The sequence below is a fragment of the Macaca mulatta genome, chromosome 19, assembly GCF_049350105.2.
Source record: "Macaca mulatta isolate MMU2019108-1 chromosome 19, T2T-MMU8v2.0, whole genome shotgun sequence".
NCBI lineage: Eukaryota > Metazoa > Chordata > Mammalia > Primates > Cercopithecidae > Macaca > Macaca mulatta.
Genome location: NC_133424.1, coordinates 57,665,055 through 57,684,383, shown reverse-complemented (window position 1 = coordinate 57,684,383; position 19,329 = coordinate 57,665,055). Strand labels below are relative to the sequence as shown.

The window sequence follows — 19,329 nt, the reverse complement described above, 5'->3', positions numbered from 1 at the left end:
TCTAGGTGCTGGCTACAGGAGCCCACAGAACAGACCCCCTTCCTTCCTGGGGTTTTCCTCCAGCCAAGGGCTTCATCCGTCATTGGCTGGGGCCGTCTCCTCGTTTGACAGACATGGAGGCTGTGAATGACAATAAGTAAGGCTCCCAGAGCTGCCTTGAAGTACTCAGGTTGCCTTTACCAACCCTTACTCCTGGTGAGGATCCCGGAGGTAGCTGCCATTAATATTCCCCTCCTTTGGGCCAGACGTGGTGGTTCACACCTGTAGTCCCAGCTACTTGGGAGGCGGAGGTAGGAGGACCACCTGAACCCAGGAGGTAGAGGCTGCAGTGAGCCAAGATCGTGCCATTGCACTGCAGCCTGGGTGACAGAATGAGACCCTGTCTCAAAAACAAACAGACAAAATGACCCTCCTTTTTACATGAGGAAACTGAGGCACAGACATTCAACCACTGGCCCAGGTCGCACACATGGTAAGTGCTGGCCCAGGTCCCACAGGTGGTAAGTGCTGGGGTGGATCTGGCCCCGGGCGGTGGTTCTGCACCTGCACTGCTGGTAGTGCTGCTATGAAGGACCCACAGGCAGGGGTCTCTTCCCACCCTGTCTGTCTCACACACCTGCCCTTCTCCTGCAGTCATCGGCCCCTTCCCTGAGCCTCTGCTGTGTGGCCGGCCCTGCTGTGCCTAAGGACACCAGAGGAAAGCAGGTGGTGACACCAGAGGGAGCCAGTGCAACAGGAAGCCGTGTCGTTGTCACCCAGGAGGACAAGGCCTGGCAAGGGGCCAGGCAGAGGAAGGGGCACCTTAGCTTCAGATATGGGCGACCTCAGCTCAGCGCCTCCCCCATTCCGAGCGCACCCCACTTCCATGAGGCCCTCAACAGCCATGGCTGTCACCCCACCCACCCTCCTATGTGGACCTGCTGGGGTGTGAAAGACAGCCCTGTGCTGAGGGTGCCTTGGACGGATTCTTAACCTCGGAGCCCCAGTTTCCATCTGGAAATACAGCCACCTGTGAGGCTGGAAAGGTAAAACAAGAGGACTGTAGAAAACGCCTGCCGCACAGTATGCCGGTCCTGGAATAACGTTGTGTTGTGACATTGATGAGGAAAAAATACTGATTCCCGGGACCACTGTCTGGGTGGTGGTTGCAGGTTCTCCCTGTGCTGGTGCAGGTTCCTCTGGGCACTCCTTTCCTTGTGCATCCTTGGGGTGTGTCTGCTAGGTGAGCTCCCGGGTCTCCATGGGCCCAGCGTGAGTGATACGGACCCGTGTGCGCCCTGTGATGGGATGGCATCCTGTCCAGGGTCCATTCCTGCTTTTGGCCCTGCTGGGACAGGCTCTAGCCCCCCAGGACCCTGAGCTGGAGGAAGTGAGTAAATGTCTTCCTGGTTTTTTGTTTTTTATTTATTTTTTAAGACAGGGTCTTGCTCTGTTGCCTGGGCTGGCGTATAGGATCCTCCTGCCTCAGCTTCCCAAGTAGCTGGGACACATGTGCCCGCCACCACGCACAGCTAACTTTTGTATTTCTTGTAGAGAAGGGGTTTCACCATGTCGCCAAGGCTAGACTCGAATTCCTGGGCTCAGCTGGGCGTGGTGGCCCACGCCTGTAATCCCAGCACTTTGAGAGGTCGAGGCGGGTGGATCACGAGGTCAGGAGATGGAGGCCATCCTGGCAAACAAGGTAAAACCCTGTCTCTACTAAAAATACAAAAAACTTAGCCGGGCTTGGTGGCGGGCGCCTGTGGTCCCAGCTACTCAGGAGGCTGAGGCAAGAGAATGACTTGAACCTGGGAGGTAGAGCTTGCAGTGAACTGAGATCGCGCCACTGCACTCCAGCCTGGGTGACAGAGGGAGACCCCGTCTCAAAAAAAAAAAAACAAAACAAAACTCAGGCTGAAGTGACCCACAAAGTGCTAGGATTGCAGGCATGAGCCACCGTGCCCAGCCTATCTTACTTGTTTTAATCTTTATTTATTTATTTATTTTTTTGAGACAGAGTCTCACTTTTGTTGCCCAGACTGGAGTGCAGTGGGATGATCTTGGCTCACTGACACCTCCGTCTCCCGGGTTCAAGCAATTCTCCTGCCTCAGCCTCCCAAGTAGCTGGGATTACAGGTGCCTGCCACCATGCCCAGCTAATTTTTGTATTTTTAGTAGAGACAGGGCTTTGCCGTGTTGGCCAGGCTGGTCTTGCACTCCTGACCTCAGGTGATCCCCCTGCCTCGGCCTCCCAAAGTGCTAGGATTACAGGAGTGACCCACTGCGCCCGGCCTAATCTTTCTCAAATGTATGTGTAGCTCACATTTATTTCAGTGTTTAATATTACGTTTTCATTCTTATTTAGAAGTTTGGTGATGTTTTTGTACCAGAAACATGGCATTGGAACTTCGCTCTTGTTTATGTTAATTAACCTGTGTGAAATTGGTTTCATCATGTGTCATTTTGCTTAAAGCCGTAGTTTCCCAGAGCCCGTTGACAGCATTAGGTGAGGACTTACTGTGTCCTTTGTTGATGCACGTTGTCTCATCAGCCAGTCTTTTAAGCACCACCCACGTGCCAAGCCCTGTGTTGGCTGCCAAAGGCCGGATGTGAATTGATCAGCCTGGGTCCCCACCTTCACAGAGCTGTGTCCTCATCCAGTGACAGTGTGCAGTGGGCAGTGCTGGGGACGCAAACTGGGAGGGAGGGAGGGAGGGAGGGAAGGAAGTCAGTACAAAGGCCCAGAAGTCTGAGCCTTCCCGACCAAGGAAAGCAAGTGTCCTGAGTGGGTGGAGCGGGTGAAGGAGGGATGGAGGCAGCTGGGCCAGCAGGCTGCAAGAAGCCTTCCTCGGATACCCTCTCCAGGCTGGGACACCCTCTCCAGGACTGGAGCCAAGCAGAGAATTCCCATCCCCATTCGGATGGCCGCATTGATGGTGCAGCCCTGGAGGGAGGAGGCCGTAGCTGCCATTCCCCAGTGACAGTGGGGGTCGAGGGCAGGAGAGGGAGGGCTGCAGGGCTCAGGCCAGGTGACTGCAGGCTCCTGAGAGCAACCAGCAGGAGGGTGAGCTTCCTTCAGCTCAGGGCTACACACCAGCCTCTCCTCTGTTCCCCCACTTCTGCTCTGCCAGGCTTTCTCTGAGAAACCTGGCATCTCACGCCCAAGCCATCCTGGGGTTTCTGGTGTGCCCCCAGTCTGGGCCCCCCACTTCCTCTGCTTGCAGCAAAGTACCAGAGTAAAAAAAAAAAAAAAAAAAAAAAAATCCATGGCCAGGTGCAGTGGCTCTTGCCTGTAATCCCAGCACTTTGGGAGGCCAAGGCGGGCAAATCACTTGAGGCTAGGAGTTTGAGACCAGCCTGGCCAACATGGTGAAGCCCCATATCTACCAAAAATACAAAAATTAGCCAGGTGTGGTGGCACACACACACCTGTAATCCCAGCTACTCTGGAGGCTGAGGCAGGAGAATTGCTTGAACACGGGAGGCGGAGGTTGCAGTGAGCCAACAGTGTACCACTGCACTCTAGCCTGGGCAACAGTGAGACTCTGTCTCCAAAAAAGAAAAATTGCCAGGGGCAGTGGCTCACACCTGTAATCCCAGCACTTTGGGAGGCCGAGGTGGGTGGATTGCCTTAGTTCAGAAGTTCGAGACCAGCCTGGGCAACACAGTGAAACGCCTTCTCTACTGAAATACAAAAAATTAGTCGGGCGTGGTGGTGGGCGTCTGTAGTCCCAGCTACTCAGGAGGCTGAGGCAGGAGAATTGCTAGAACCCAGGAGTCGGAAGTTGCAGTGAGTTGAGATCAGGCTACTGCATTCCAACCTGGCAACCAAGCGAGACAACATCTCTTAAAAAAAAAATCCATGAACACCTCATCTCTTGCAGCCATGCCCTCCACACACACAGGCACGTGGACAGACGCCGAGTGCAGCCCTCCTGCCTGGGGCCTGCCTCTGCCAGCACAGTCCCTCCTGTGTGGACCCTGGCCTACCCTCCAGACACTACATGGCTGCCACTGTCCTTCCCCAGCACCCAAAGAAAGATCTGCCTGTTCCGAGCTTCCACATGTACCCTCAGGGATCTTGGCCAATATTATAAGGCATGATGATCATGGTTGACTTCCACAGCTCCTTTTCCTGTGGCCCAGCCTCCAGCCCTTGGGCAGGTCACCTGGAGCCTCTTGGTGGAGTCGCAGGTCCCACTTCCCAGGGCATTGTGAGGGTTCGTGCTGAAAGCATGTGCGGCGCGTGACCGGTGTTACCGGGAAGAGTCATGCAGGGGGCGAGGAACCTGGGGAAGACCCCCATTGTTCCTGGGGGAAGGAGGAGCTGGTTCTTGGGGGCTGATGATCTGGGGATCCAGAGAGCCTGCGAGGTCTGCAGAGGTGGGTGAGGGAGCCCTGGCGCCCTAGAGGCCTGCCCCTGCCCTGGCCAGGCTGTGCCAGAGCCTCTCCCTGCTCACCCCTGAACTGATGGGCACTGGCAAATCGGTCTTCGGGTCTCCTGGCAGGTGCCCCCCGGGTGGCCCCAGGTTCGAGGTGGCCAAGGGCTCCTGAGCGTCTCTCCCCGGTCTTCTAGGGACAGAAGATGAGCCTGTCGGTCCTGGAGAGTATGGGGTTCCGCGTGGGCCAGGCTCTAGGCGAGAGGTGAGCACGGCGCCCCCTGCTCTCCCCAAGCCTAGCTGGCAGGGGTGGGCAGGCCCTGGGCGGGGAGGTTGCATTGCTCCCTGTGGGAGATGGGCCTGGCTTCTTCCCTGTTCCTGGCCTGGCCCCACGGCCTCAGCGTGGCACTGCCCCACCAGACTGCCCCGGGAGACGCTGGCCTTCAGGGAGGAGCTGGATGTCCTCAAGTTCTTGTGCAAAGACCTGTGGGTGGCCGTGTTCCAGAAACAGATGGACAGCCTGCGCACCAATCACCAGGTGGGAGCGCCCCAGCCCGCCGGTCCGGCTCCCTCCCGAGGGCGAGACCAGGAGAGTGGGAGGGGAAGCCCCGGCGCCAGAGCAGCGGCTGCCGGGACCCGCCCAGAGCCTTCCCACAGGTGGCTGCAGCTCTTGCTCTGTCTGATCCTCTAAGGGAAGCCAGGAGGCTGCACTGGGGCATAGCGGGTGTTTCCAGAACTTCCCCAGCCTACCAGGAGTGAGCCACGCATGGGCAGAAAGCCCCTGCTGGCTGCCTGCCCTCCCCCCAGTGCGATGCTGCTTGTCCCAAGCTGGTCCAGTCCCCCAGTGAACACCCAGGCTGTGCCTGCCCCTCTGCAGCTTCCTGGGCTGGGTCCCCAGCTTTTCTGCACGACCCTGGGAGATGAGGGCAGGACCCACACTCCCCAGGGCACGGGCACCCAGTCCGAGTTTGGAAGCCCTGGGCCCTACTGGAGCACTGGAGGCCAAGGCCATGACTCCAGTGGTTCTCAGGGAGGGGGACTTCCCAACCTCAGCCCAATCTAGGACCTGGGTTCCCGCTTCCCCTCCCTGCGCTTCAAATGTGCAGGCCCCGCCCCCACCCACCGGCCTCTCCTCTCCCCCAGGGGACCTACGTCCTGCAAGACAACAGCTTCCCCCTCCTCCTTCCGATGGCCTCTGGCCTGCAGTATCTGGAGGAAGCGCCCAAGGTATGGGGGAGCTGGGGCCTTGTCCACACCTCCCTTCCTCCTGTTACCCAGCCTCTACCCCATGTCAGGCCTCTCCCCAGGCCTAAGGAGTGCCCCAGACCTCGGTGCCAGCCTCCCCTCTCTTCCCATGCTTGTCTGTGTCCCCTCCCCAGTTCCTGGCCTTCACCTGCGGCCTCCTGCGCGGCGCCCTCTGTACCCTGGGCATTGAGAGTGTGGTCACCGCCTCCGTGGCAGCCCTGCCCGTCTGTGAGTCATGGCGGGGTGGGGGGATTCTTCTCATCCCTTGAGTTGCTGAGGCCTTCAGAGTTCCAGCCCCACTCCTGTGTGGGTGCCTGGGAGGCAGGCCCAGGTTTAAGTCACCTGCACAGCCACACAGCCTGTGCAGGCCCATCTGCCCCTGGCTCTATGACGTCACTAGCCCTGCAGAGAGAACTGTCTGGCTGTTTTGAACATCTTTTCCCAGCATGGGATCCCAGGTGGGATCATCCTTGCTGATCCTTCGATGCGGGGGATGGCAGGCTCCAAGGAACTTGCAGCCTGCCTGACTAGGTGTCCTCTGTCAGACCAGCTGGAACCCCATTCCTGCCTGGGGACAGCCTGTCCCACCACCTCCCCAACCTTCAGTTATTTTCCCTCTGCTGGTTCCCCAGGCCCACTCGTAGGGGGGCCCCAGGGCTCCCGTGGGGTAGGACCGAGCAATGCATACCACAGAAGCCTGTGCCGGGCGCCTCTCTGGGGCCACATTCGTGGCCCTCATGCCCCTGGTTACTCACACAGCCCAGGGATGCGGCCACGTGGGCGGGAGGAAACAGCCCAACCTAGCCACTGGGGTGTTAGTGCAGGACAGGGGTGAGCACCTAAGAGCTGTCTAGGTGCCCTCTGCCTCTCTCCCATCCCATCCTCAAGCCTAAGCCAGGCCTTCTCTTCCAGGTAAGTTCCAGGTGCTGATTCCGAAATCCTAAGCCTGCCCCGCACCCGCCGAGCTGCACTACTGCCCCCAGTCTCACCGGCCTCAGGAGACGGCGGCTGCATTGGGCCCCAGGCCGCTGCATTTGGGGGTGGTGTTGGGGCTAGTGCTGGGGATCCCGGGCCCTAGGGTTCACATTTACTCAGGAAGTGGGTATCAAAGCGAGGTGGGGGTGTCACAGGAGGCAAAGGGGTCCCAGCTGCGGTCAGGACTGGGGTGGGATTCCTGCCTGCCCACTGCCCAGAGGCTGTTCAATAAAGGCTGTGTGTGTGGAATCTGACTCACAGCAGCAGGGGAGGATCTGTGGAGCAACTGTCACAGGTCCTGCAGGGGAGTGGGCACCCTCTCTGGCTCCCATGCCCCTCAGATCCTCCCTCCCCTGCCAGGTCCCCCTCTGCTCCCTCCCTCCCTGTGCTCCTGGCAGAGGGATGCTGGCCCCCGGCATGGGCGGCCTCGCTGGCATCTCTGCCGAGTCAACAAGTCTGGGGCTGCCCTCTGCCCGGCGATCTGCACGGAATGGAGCGTCTTCCTGGGGAGCAGAGCTGGGAGTGCCCGGAGCGTAGGCCGGGGCAGGCTGGGGCTGCCAGGGCTGGGGATGCATGGGGTAGGGGGAGGCCAGACACCCCCATGGACACGCGTGGCCCCTACGCACTCCTGCTGCCCGTCCATGGGCAGAGTGGCCCTTACGCTGCCCCCTTCCACCCTGCTCGTATCTGTAGCATCTGGGGACTCCTGGGCTTCGCCATCCGCTGCCTGATGTGGGTAAGTGCCCCAGCCTCACAGCCGCCAACCAAGGCTGGGGGTTGAGACCCAAATGGGATGAGAAAGGGGTCCCTTGCTAAAGAAACTCCCTGTAGAGTGGGGTCCAGTCACCCCGTCAGTCACTGCCTGGGTCACCTCTTCCCAGCCCACCTGGCTGAGTGTAGCTGTCCTGTGTCTGCCTCTGCCGTGCTGCCCCTGCCTGGCCCGCTCCCCAAACACCTGCTCCCCCTAGTGTCCAGCAGCCTCCTGGCTGCTATGCTCCCAGCCCGGGGCAACCTCATCCTGCGGAGATGTCTCGTTTACGTTGAGCCACGCTTCATGTTCCGGCCAGGGGTGTGGGGGCTTAGCACGGAGGTCCACTGCAGACATGCCCACGCTCAGATGGCAGCCCCGCCTCCCTGATGGGCCAGGGAGGAACCTTCCCAGAGCAACCGGCTTGAAGGGTCGGGGGGGGGAAACAGAGCGGGTCCCAGGTAGCAGGAAGGGCCCTGGCTCTGGCCGTGGGGAGCAGTGTTTGGTTACCTGGGCAGAACCCAGGGCCAGGTGCGCTCCCTTTATCTTGTCCTGGGCACTGTTCTGGGGCTGCCTCCCCCATCCCCATCAGAGCACCCCGTCTGTTAGGGAAGCAACTGTTGACCCCGTCACGCCAGCAGCCACAGGGAGCCAGGGCCCCAGAGGGCTGAGGGGCCTCCAGGGCGTCTCCTGCCCAGCCTCTCCCCAGCCTTCACCCCTCAGAGGGCATCTGTGGGGAGACAGTCACTGAGTGCTGGCCCTCGAAGGCAGGAGACAGAGCCTTGGCAAGCCTGGGAGTAGCAATCACTGTCTGCTTTCAAATCCCTGCTCTGCCTCTGTTGCCCTGGGGCAGAGGACTTCACTTCTCTGGGCCTCAGTGTCCTCATCTGTGAAGCGGGCATCACACCTGGCCCCCTGGGTGGTGGAGAGGAAGATGGAGCTAGGGTGCAGCCAGCCTTGATGTGTGTGCTGTTGCCTTCGTCCTATGGACGTCCATTTAGAGCAGCACCAGGTGAATGGGTCAGCATAGCCCCGAGTCAGGCGCGCCAGGCCCTGGACTGAGGGGACTCCCACCCCGTGCCTCCCTCACGGCAACCATGAGAGGCAGGTGCCCACTCAGCAATGAGGAAGCCGAGGCTCGGAGAGTGAAGTCACCTGCCCAAGGTCACATAGCTGGGCCACGGAGGAGCTGGCATCCCAGCTCCTTGTCCACCCCCCCCACCACCAGCAGAAGTGCCCGGGCCCGTGGCTGTCTTGAGGAGACTTAGGCAGCGCTGTGGGATGCATCTCCATTCCTTACCAGGGCCGGGGACACAAGACTGAGTCCAGTCCTCAAGAGCAGAGAGCACTGGGACAGGCAGGCGCTGGGGAAGGGGCGGGGACAGGCGGGCAAACCGGTCGGGCGGGCGCTGGGCTGGGGCCTCCATCAGGATGGGCCTGTGCTGACAGTCCGGGCTGGCGCGGCAGCAGTTCGCAGGGCAGGCAGCTGGGGCCGTGAGGCCGCCGTCAGGTACGAGTGGACCCGGGACTGGGGGTGGGGAGTGGTGGACAGGCTCCCAACCGTCAGCACCCCAGTTTCCTCTGCCCCTCAGCCTTTCCCCATCCCTGTCCCCTACACAGCATCCTTCCCCATCCTGCTTTCGGCTCTTCACGTTTGAAACGCGGTACACTCATCTTGTTTGCTGAGCCTCTCCCCAAATTGGACCACCGTGATTTCATTGCTCCCTCACAATTCCCCCTCCATCGTATCATTCAATCCCCACAGGTACTCAGCTCTGACTTTCACCCTGCGTCTCAGCTGCTCCCCAGCTCAGCTCACTAGCTCCATGTCCTTCCAAAGCGTGCCAGCCTCCCACAGCACCCCACACCTTAATGACCGCTTTTGTCACTCAGCCACCACACCGGACCCCCTATTTCCCCAGCCCACATCTGCTCAGCATTCCCCAATGTCCTAGCCTCTTAGAAACTACCAGAGGCTTCCCGACACGCAACCTCAAATTAGCCCCTAGCCACCCCCAGCAGTTCTCCGTTCCCTCCTCTGGCCATCCCTCTTCATCCTGCCCCTCACTGTACCCTGAAGGCCACCTCTGCCCCCTCCTCCCAAGTGACTTAGGAACCCAGCATATGGGACTTGGCCTCTCCCCTGTCCGAGCTCTTGGGCAGGGCAGGGCCCCTGACCTTAGCTCTGTGCTGTTCATGACCCAGAGGCTACGCTGAGCCTGTGCGCCCCCTCCTGCCCCAGGAAGAGGTACCCAGCTGCCCGGCTGCCCGGCTGCCATGCACAAGCATTACAAAGTCCACTTTGCCAAGGACGCCCAGAGCCCCAACGGGCACTACTTCTGGGACCCAGAGTTGGGGCACCAAAAAGGTACGGGTTCAGTTTGGGGGTGGGTGATGGCCAGCAGAGGCCTGTGGGGGAGCCAGAGTGAATGAAGGAACAGAAGGGGAGCCGCGTCCACAGGAGAGAAAAGTCACCTGCACTCCCCCAAGAGGCATCTGCATAGCAGCAGGGCCAGGACCCAGGACTAGGACCACAGGGCCGGGGGGCCTGAAGATAGGAGCCTGGGCTGGAGATGGAAGCCGGGGCCACCTGGCCTGCCCTTTCCCCTCTCCAAACCCCCAGGCCTGTGTGGACGGCCCCCAGCCTGGAGGGGAACAGTGTGCTGGGAGTAAGGGGTAGGAGAGGGAGCCCCACACAGTGAACATGTCTGAATGAGGCTGGGCCCAGTTTCTGGTGGTGACCACGGGGCTCTTGTTTAGTGGGGGCAGAGGGCAGTGCCCTCCCATGGGGGCTGATTCAGCCTCCTCAGGGCCAGGGTGAGGGCCGGAGCTTCCCAGGTCACCACCCTTCCTGCCACCCTGGCCCGAGCTGGGGACAAGGTCCACCCCCCTCCAAATCCCTGGCCTACCCCTCTCCACACAACCACCCATCACTCCGGCCTCCCTGGGCCAGCCAGGGCCAGCTCCCAATGGATCCTCTCAGTTTCCCTGACCCCTGCACTCAGGGCACCCCCCAGGAATCCAGGAATCTGCTGTGGCCGGCACCAGCCTCCACTGAAGCCCCAGCCTCAGGCGTCCTCTCTCTGCCCCCAGCTGAAGTCCAAGCCCTGCGCCTTCCCCGCTCCCCCGCTGTGGGACAGCACAGACCCCGGGTCCCTCCCCTGTCCATACCTCCCCCGCATACGATCTGACTTTTTGAGGGGTTTCTGGGGCTCCCAAGAACACTCCGGCCCCCAGGTTCTACCTGAAGACTTGATCTGGCTTGTGCCGGTGCCCCCGGAGGTTGGGGACACAGGCCCAGTCACCCCCACTTCCTTCCTTCCAGGATGCTGTCATCAGTGGCGCCAGGACTCAGCAGCCCTCCGAGCCCACGGGCCCTGTCGACCTTCCCCCCAGTCACACTGGCAGCTGGCCTACCACAGCCACCGAGTGGGTGGCAGTGGCTGGCGCCGGGGCCTCCCGGCCTCCGTCCTGCAACAGCAGCGGCAGCCCCAGCCCCAGCCCCCACCTCCCAGCCCCCTTCGGCAGCGGCTCTGCCCCATTCACGAAGCCCAGAAGGGGCTGCCTGCAACCTCCACCGTCCCCAGGGAACCAGCCGGCACCCTTCAGGCGCCCCCCTTACCCACCACGGCACCGGCCATGGCCAGCAGTGGCCCAGCCCTATCTTCCGCGGCTGGCATCTTCCTGGAGCCCAGCGAGCCCACTGATGCCCGGCCTCTGCCCGCCCCAGCGGCCTGTGGCTCCTTCACCTACAGCCCCGGTGCTCACCCTGGCCTTCTCGGGGGCTCTGTCCCTGCTCCTGCCGCCTCACTTCCCGCCTGCTCCCCTTGCTCCCTGCCTAGCATCTTGCGCCTGACCTCTTCATCCACACCCTGGTCCCTATCCAGGAGGGGTGCGTCCCTGGCACCGGGGCTCAGGCTGGCTGCCTCTGCTTTGCCTGTTGGGGTCCAAGGCTTCCAGGCCAGGCCTGCCCTGGTGCCGCCATCCTGGGCCAGGCAGTGAAGTCCTCCCTCTCCTTCCCCCTTTCCCTCTGCCAACACCCTGGCTGTTCTCTGGTCTCTTCTCAGCCCCTTCCTCTGGCCCAGCAGGCTACAGGGTACATGGGGCAGGGAGGGTGAGCCCTGAGTTGTTGGCCGGCTCTGGCTTGGGGGAGACAGAGCTAGGGAGTGGCCTGGGGAACGGAGAGCAAAGGTCAGCAATGGGAGGACCCACTTGCTTGCTCCCTCCCTCCCTCATTCACTCCATGAGCGTGCCAGGCCGTTCTGGGGGCACAGTGGGGAGCAGGATCAACAGACATCTCTGTCGTCATGTATTGCAGCCAGGGGCAGGTACAGGAAACAAGGAAATTTAGAAGTGTGGCTGGGAGGCTGGGTGCAGTGGCCCACGCCTGTAATCCCAGCACTTTGGGAGGCCGAAGCTGGTGGATCACTTGAGGTCAGGGGTTTGAGACCAGCCTGGCCAACATGGTGCAACCCCATCTCTACTAAAAGTACAAAAATTAGCCAGGCATGGTGGCCAGCACCTATAATCCCAGTTACTCAGGAGGCTGAGGCATAAGAATCATTTGAACCTGGGAGGTGGAGGTTGCAATGAGCCGAGATCACACCACTGCACTCCAGCCTGGGCAACAGAGTGAGACTGTCTCAAAAAAAAAAAAAAAAAAAAAAAAAAAACAAGTGTGGCTGGGCGCACTGGCTCATGCCTGTAATCCCAGTAGTTTGGAAGGCTGAGGCAGGAGGATCGCTTGAGGCCAGGAGTTCAGACCAGCCTGGGCAGCGTAGTTAGGCCCTGTATCTACAAAAGGTAAAATAAAAATTAGCCCAGCATGGTGGTGCATGCTTGTGGTCCCAGCCATATGGGAGGCTGAAGCAGCAGGATCCCTTGAGCCCCAGAGTTCGAGGCTGCAATGACCTATAATTGTGCCACTGCACTTCCAGCCTGGGTGACAGAGCAAGACCTTGCCTCTAAAAGTACGCCACTCAGTAACAACCACACTAGGGAAAAATAAAGCAGGGAGAGGAGATGGGGGATGTCAGGGTTTCCAGATTAAATAGGGTCGTCAGGCTGGGCCTCATTAAGGCAGTGTTAGAGCAGAGGCCCTGGGGAGGTGTGTTCCCGGGCCAGCAAGAAGCCAGCACGTCGGCTTTTGCCCTAAAGGAGGCAGGAGCCACAGGAGGCTTTGGAGCCGAGGATGGACATGAGCTGACAGGATCTCCAGGAGAATGGGCTGTGGGAGGAGGACGGAAGCAGGTGGCCCAGGGAGCAGGAGATTGCAAGAATCCAGGCGAGAGGTGCTGGCAGCCTGGCCAGGGCGGTAGCAGCAGAGGTGGGGACACGGCTGGGTTTCTAGGTCTGGATTGAAAGTAGAGCAACAGGGACTCAGCAGGACTCTAGGTCGGGCACAGCCCTGTCACCAGAGCCTCGGGGCTATGATGTCTATTTCACACACAGGGAAATAGAGGGTGGATGAGGTGGAGCCACCCAGTGATCTGGCAGAGTTGGAATTAGACCCACCTGGCCCACACCGCAGTAGACCTACTCCTGAGCCTGCTTCCTGGCCACCTGGCTTTGCTGCTAGGCGTGGCCCATTTCCTGCAGCCCATCAGGCCTCTCTGAAAGTGGCTGTGTTACCCGCACTGTGCATCACAAGGCTGGCCCCACGTGCCCCCGCAAGACTGAACCCTGCCTTTTTGATACCCCATTTCCAGGTCTGAGAAGCAACCCTCAGTCGGGGACAGGGTGTCCTCTGCAGAGTGGATGCTGTAGTGCCAGTGCCTGGTGGCCAGGGCCATAAATGGCCACTGGAGACCATGACATTGACCAAGGGCCCAGCGCTGGCCAGTCCCTTTGGCATTCCTGCTCCCCAGTGTCTCTGCTGCCCCACTCTTCAGAGGGAACTGAGCCTCTCAGAGGTGGCTCTCCCTGGGGTCTGCAGAGAAAAGCGGTGGGGCCGGGACTGGAGCTCCAGTCTGGTCATCTCTCCCCGAAGCCTGGGCTCAGGTGGGATTAGTGACTTGCTGGCATGATGGACAGGAAGGTGGGAGGAGCCTGCGGTCCAGGGCCTCTCCATGCTCTGGCCGGCCCAGCAGAACAGGCAGGAGTGGCCTGGAGTGCTGCTGATGGTGGAAAGTGGTGTCTCAGCATCCGAGGGCCTCGTATCCCAAAGAAAGGCCTTTGGGATTTTCCTGGGGGAATCACGGGCTTAGTGACCAAGCAAGCCTGGTGACCTGGGGCCAGAAAAGCTTACTTCCCGCAGCCTCAGCCTCTGGTGTGTGGCTGGGGGGATTCCAGCCTCCCAGCCTCAGCCTGGTGGGACCCAAAGGGGCACAGCTCGCCCTGGAGGTGGGGGTCACTGATGGCCATGGAAACCTCCACTGTAGGATTTGACCTGAGTCCCCTTGGCACAGGGTGCCAGGGAGGGGCTGACAGTGGGGGCCATGGAGGGCAGATGGGAGGAGGGTGGTGCCTGGCCAGCGGCCCTGACTCAGTGTCCCCACCCCCAACCACCAGACATCCTGACAGAGGATGACGTCTACTGCAGCTGCCTGGCCAAGACACTCTGCCATGTGCCGGTCCCTGTGACTGTGGGTTTCTACGCCCCTTTCGGCTGCCGCCTGCACATGATGCTGGACAAGATCACGGGTGAGGAGCTGTGTGTGTGTGTGTTTCGGGGAGGATGAGAAACAGGGCCTCTGGTCCCCGCCCAGCTCCAGGCTTCCCCCAGATCCCCCACCTCCTGCAGTCAGCCTGCCCCAGTCCAGGCCCCCCGCAAGCCCACACCTCTACCCTGAGCTCTTGCTTCTCTGGCCTCCTGGCTGCCCCAAAGTCGTACCCTTCCCTGCTTCCGCCACCAGATCCACTCCAAGGACTCTCTGAAGGACAGATCTGGCCCTGTCCTTCCCGTGCTTGTGCCTTCCATGTTCCCCAGTACCCAAGGCAGAAAGCCCAGGCTCTTTATTGAGGCTGCAGGCTCCTGCCAAGCCCCTACTGGCCTCTGTGCTACCCAGACCCACCTCTTAGGGCTTGGTGGTCACAAGGCACCTGACATATAGATGATAATTGAAGACATGAACAGAACCTGCCAGGTTCCCCAGCAGCTATTTTTTTTTTTTTTTTTTTTTGACAGAATCTTGCTCTGTCGCCAGGCTGGAGTACAATGGTGCGATCTTGGCTCACCACAACCTCCACCTCCCGGGTTCAAGCGACTTTCCTGCCTCAGCCTCTCAAGTAGCTGGGATTACAGGCACACACCACCATGCCCGGCTAATTTTTTGTATTTTTAGTAGAGACAGGGTTTTACCATGTTGGCCAGATGGTCTCGATCTCTTGGCCTCGTGATCTACCCATCTCAGCCTCCCAAAGTGCTGGGATTACACGTCTCACTCTGTCGCCCAGGCTGGAGTGCAGTGGTATAATCTTGGCTCAGTGCAGCCTCCACCTCCCGGGTTCAAGCGATTCTCCTGCCTCAGCCTCCCGAGTAGCTGGGACTACAGGTGTCCGCCACCAAGCCTGGCTAATTTTTATATTTTTAGTAGTGATGGGGTTTCACTGTATTGGCCATGCTGGTCTTGAACTCCTGACCTCATGTGATCTGCCCACCTCAGCCTCCCAAAAAGTGCTGAGATCACAGGCATGAGTCACCGTGCCCGGCCTCCCCAGTAGCTTTGATGTGGATCAAGCCCTGCTGGAGCTCAGACCTCAGCCCCATGTGCGGCGAGAGGGGCTGGGACTGATGTTCCTCCTCCGTGTGCCCAGCCCTGGTGCAGGCCCAACAGCCTTTCGTTCCTGTACTGACTGTCCACTGAGCACTCACTGTCCTGCCCCATGTTGTCACAGGGTCCCGGGAAGAGAAAAGATGGGGATATAAGGAACAGAGAGTCCCTACTCCTGCTGGGGGCCATAGACATTCCTGCTCATTCACTCCGTGACCTCAGATTTCTCATGATCCATTGTTCAGGCATTCCGCAAGCACCTTCTGGTGCCCAGGGGACACAGTGGTGACCAAGACAGGCAGGACCCTGCCCTTCTTGCTCACAGTCCAGCAGGGAGAGGGACTTGTTTTCAGATAGTGATGACCCAGAGTGGGAATGGCTGAGGGCCTTCAACCCAGCCTGGGATCAGGGAGGGCTTCCTGCAGGAGGAGCAGTAAGTCTGGAAGATAAGACCAAGGCTGTATCCTGCTGCCTAGCATAGCTCGTCCTCAGCATCTCATTCATTCATCCCTTACACCGACCACTTCTCCCCTGGTCCACTCTCAGAACCTTCCCAGTGCCCTCCACACCTCGACCCGCCTCCAGCCCCTTACCCAGCCCAGGGTCTTCCTCGTGTCTCTTTTTGCCCCCTCCCATCATCTCTCCTCTGCCGGCTCTACCTCTAACCATCCCGACCCCCAGCCTGGCCTACAGACCGCTTCCGGTCCAAGCCCGGCTCCAGGCCTCTCCACTCCCCCGCTTGTGCACCGGCTTCCAACTCTTTAAGGAGAGGCCGCGGCTCCCTTCCAGTCCCTCGCCTCTGCTGGGCGCCCCTCGCCTCTCCAGGCGCGCTCCGCCCGGCCCGTACTAGACCCCGCCCACCCCGGCGGGTGTGCGGCTCACGCGGCTCCCGGGCTCCCTTCCCGCAGCGCTGATGCAGCAGGAGGCGGCGCAGCGTGAGAGGGAGGAGCTGCAGCACGTGCAGTGGCGGCCGCGCGCCGTCAGCGGCTGGGGCGTCCCGCAGCTGCTGTGGTACCTGGTGTTCCTGCAGCCCATCATCACCGAGGTGCACCTGCGGCGCAGGAACGTGCAGTTTCTTTTCATCCGCTTTAGCGCCTGGCAGTATGAGGGCACCGACAAGCTGTGGGCCGGCCTGGTGACCACGTTGTGCGAGGGCATCCGCCACCACTACGGCGCGCTGCCCTTCAGCGTGTACTCGGTGCTGGGCAACAAGCCGGCCACCAGGCAGGACTGCTGCCAGAGCGAGTGGCACTGCCGGCGCCGCGTGTGCCTGGGGCTGCTGGGGCTGCTGGCGGCGCTGGGCCTGGGCGTGGGGCTGCTCTACCTGTCGCTGGGCGGCCACGCACTGGGCCACGGCAGCCCGAACGGCAGCCTGCTCAAGGCGTTCGGCGGCGCGGCCACCACACTGTCGGGCTCGGGGCTGCTCATGGCCGTGTACTCGGTGGGCAAGCACCTGTTCGTAAGCCAGCGCAAGAAGATCGAGCGGCTGGTGTCGCGCGAAAAGTTCGGCAGCCAGCTGGGCTTCATGTGCGAGGTGAAGAAGGAGGTGGAGCTGCTCACCGACTTCCTGTGCTTCCTGGAGGTCTACCAGCGGCGCCGGCTGCGCGTGGTGCTGGAGGTCACCGGGCTGGACACGTGCTACCCGGACCGTGTGGTGGGCCTGCTCAACGCCATCAACACGCTGCTGTCCGACAGCCACGCGCCCTTCATCTTCATCCTGGTCGTGGACCCCAGCATCCTGGCCGCGTGCCTGGAGAGCGCAGGCAACATGAAGGGCACGGCCGACAACGGCTACCTCTTCCTCAACCGCACGGTCACGCTGCCCTTCTCTGTGCCCATCATGGGCCGCCGCACCAAGCTGCAGTTCCTGCACGATGCGGTGCAGAGCCGCGACGACCTGTTGTACCGCGAGATCACGCGCAAGCCGTGGCTGCCCGGGGACGCCAGGGGCGAGAGCGCGCAGCTGCTGGCGGTGCAGACGCAGACGCAGGCGGGGGCGGAGCGCGGGCAGAGCCGCATCGACGCCGAGGCTGCGCGGCGCATCCAGGAGGCTCTCTTTTGCCTTCACGACGAGCGCGACTGCCTCTACGAGTACGTGCCCGACAACGTGGTGTCCATGCGGCGCATCGTCAACACTGTGCCCATCACCGTGCGCCTGCTGCAGCAGCAGCAGCAGGGGGACTTCGGGGGCCCCACGCCGCGCCAGGCGGTGGCGTGGGTGGTGCTCGCCAACCAGTGGCCGTGCCGCCTGAGCTGGGCGCTGCAGTGCCTGGAGGACCGGCAGCAGACGGGGGGCGCGCCTGAGGGCCGCGCGCGCCTCTGGGACGTGTTCCGCGACAACAGCCGCGAGCTGCACACTATGACCAAGGCGTTGCAGAACGTACTCGACCTGGACGGCGACCCTGAGCTCTTCGAGCGCTTCCTGGGCGCCGACTTCCCCTTCACCGTGGCCGAGGCGCAGAGCCTGCTGCGCTGCACGGTCAACCTGGACCACTCAATCCGCCGGCGCATGGGTCTCATCCGAGCCGTCAGCGCGCTCAAGCCGCCCAGCCCGCCCAAGTCCCCTGCCCGCGATGCCCCCCACGCTGCCCACCGGACCAACAGCACCTCCAGGGCGCCTCCGTCGGGCCGTGCCGCAGGGCAAGCTAGCGAAGGCCACCACGCTGGGGACTTGACCCACAGGGGCAAGCTATGGCCGGTGGCCTGCGCGCTCTTCCGTCCAGGGCAATCCAGCCCAGGTGGGCCTTGAATGGAGGACTTGGCGGGCAGCAGGAGGCAAGAGTTCCTCTATCTGCCTAGATGGGGGAATAGGCGGCTGGACTGAACCCAGGGTCCCAATGAGCCCTGTGAGGGCCACACCCCCAGGTGAATCTAAGCCAGAGCCGTGGACAGAGCCTCCAGGAGTGGGGCGGCGAGCCGGTGGCAGCATGAGAGCAGGCACATAAGGACCAATGAGGAACTCAGGATGTACGTGCAATAAATGGAGGTGTTGAGAGCCCCGAGTTGCTCTCTGCATCCTGATCCGACCAGGGACCAGGCCTGCCCCGTCCTGCCACAGGGCCTGCCCCATCCTGTCAAGCCCACTTCCTCTGCGCCATGCTGGCCTTCTCATCTGGCATCTCCGTGGCAGGAGAGGCTGCGGGGGCGGTGGACGAGGCTGCAGAGCTGGGAGATGACAGGTGGATGGGCGGGGTTGACTCAGGCAACATGGAGCGCCCAGGCCTCAGGGAATCCCAGTCCTTGTCCCCATGCCCTAGCCTGCCCCTCTGTGAGTAGGGCAGGAGCTGGCATTTCCGAGGGTGACCTCGGTGACCTCAGCAGGCTGCTCCACCCCTAGGGTGGCTCTCATTCTCAATGTAATGGGTTAATTAGACCTCGCTGGCACCTCAGCCAGTTGGGGTGGGTGGCACTAACCTCCCTCAAATAACTGTCCACAGGGTACCTGCCTTACGAGTCACTCCAGGGCCACCTAAGGACCACTGGTTAGTCACTGACACTGAAGCCACTGCATCAGCCCTTTGATGAGGACAGGGAAGTTGGGCAGAGATGGGGACATACAGGACCCAAGCCACAGCCAGCCAGGGGGGTTACACTAGGGCTCCCCACCTTTCCTCTGGACAGCGCCCTGGGCTGGGGTGGGTGTCACTCCTCTGGGCAGTTCCTGATTCCTCATTGGTCAAATGTTCAGCCACACGCTCAGGCCCTGGGGTGCCTGACCCAGTTCCAAGTGTGTGCTGGCAGGGACTCCAAGGGCCAACACTGAACACACCCTGGGATGAGGCTGAGGGTGTGGCTTCTGAGCCAGGGCCCTGAGGCTGGCAGAGGGGACAGTCCCCGAGGAACCTGAGAGCTCTGCAAAGGCACACACCCTCAGGCCATGGGACTGGGGTCACTGACCTCACAGTTCTTTAGCTCCAAGGCTGGGCATGGCATCCAGGTCTGGCTGCAGCACCAGAATCCTCTGGCCACAGCAATTGTCACAGGTGCATACGGGTCAGTGGTGGCCCTCCAGGATCTTCCCTTGAGTTGAGCAGGCAGAGGTGCTGTTTCCCATTCCTGGCCTGGCTAAGCTGGTGATACACCTGGACCTCCTGGGAGCTGTTTCCTAGCTGTCAGGGAGAGTTGGCCTCCGAGGGAGAGGCATGGGGCCTGTGACACCGTTAAGTCTGTTTCTGTAGATGTGTGGTTGGGGTCAGTATATCCCTTTAGCCTCCTCTAAGCCAGTTTCAGCTGGTTTTGTTTCTTACCACCTGGAATCCAGGCTGAAAATAAATTTTCACTGTTACCAGGA

At 61.0% G+C, this 19,329-nt stretch overlaps 2 protein-coding genes across 14 annotated transcripts in view; both read left to right on the top strand.

Annotated features, from left to right (window-relative positions):
- Nucleotides 1–8,723, top strand: part of TRAPPC6A (trafficking protein particle complex subunit 6A) — a 17,995-nt gene extending 9,272 nt beyond the window's left edge. For 2 of the 7 annotated variants that reach the window (XM_077976458.1, XM_077976457.1), the window contains exons 2-5: nucleotides 4,779–4,896; nucleotides 5,502–5,585; nucleotides 5,738–5,831; nucleotides 6,516–6,827. In XM_077976458.1, the coding sequence (XP_077832584.1) occupies nucleotides 4,779–4,896; nucleotides 5,502–5,585; nucleotides 5,738–5,793 (258 nt within the window). In that variant the 3' untranslated portion in view covers nucleotides 5,794–5,831; nucleotides 6,516–6,827. 7 annotated transcript variants of the gene reach the window in all.
- NKPD1 (NTPase KAP family P-loop domain containing 1) lies at nucleotides 7,179–19,329 on the top strand. Of its 7 annotated transcripts, none has more exons than XM_077980308.1 (5): nucleotides 7,179–7,314; nucleotides 8,947–9,091; nucleotides 9,532–9,694; nucleotides 13,837–13,968; nucleotides 15,947–19,329. In XM_077980308.1, exons 3-5 carry the CDS (start codon nucleotides 9,604–9,606, stop codon nucleotides 17,785–17,787), a joined length of 2,064 nt encoding a protein of 687 aa, XP_077836434.1. In that variant the 5' UTR covers nucleotides 7,179–7,314; nucleotides 8,947–9,091; nucleotides 9,532–9,603; the 3' UTR covers nucleotides 17,788–19,329. The 7 variants fall into 7 exon arrangements, with proteins under 7 accessions (XP_077836434.1, XP_077836436.1, XP_077836437.1 ...); XM_077980306.1 differs by lacking the exon at nucleotides 7,179–7,314 and adding an exon at nucleotides 10,652–11,086 and having other exon boundaries at nucleotides 8,453–9,091; XM_077980307.1 differs by lacking the exons at nucleotides 7,179–7,314; nucleotides 8,947–9,091 and adding exons at nucleotides 8,762–8,836; nucleotides 10,652–11,086.

Bases quoted from the DNA above. Each gene is read 5' to 3' on its own strand.
- NKPD1 (XM_077980306.1), top strand. From the start codon at position 9,604: ATGCACAAGCATTACAAAGTCCACTTTGCCAAGGACGCCCAGAGCCCC. The intron at 9,695-10,651 runs GTACGGGTTCAG...CCTTCCTTCCAG, and splicing joins AGAGTTGGGGCACCAAAAAG to GATGCTGTCATCAGTGGCGC. The intron at 11,087-13,836 runs GTGCTCACCCTG...CCCAACCACCAG, and splicing joins CTCCTTCACCTACAGCCCCG to ACATCCTGACAGAGGATGAC.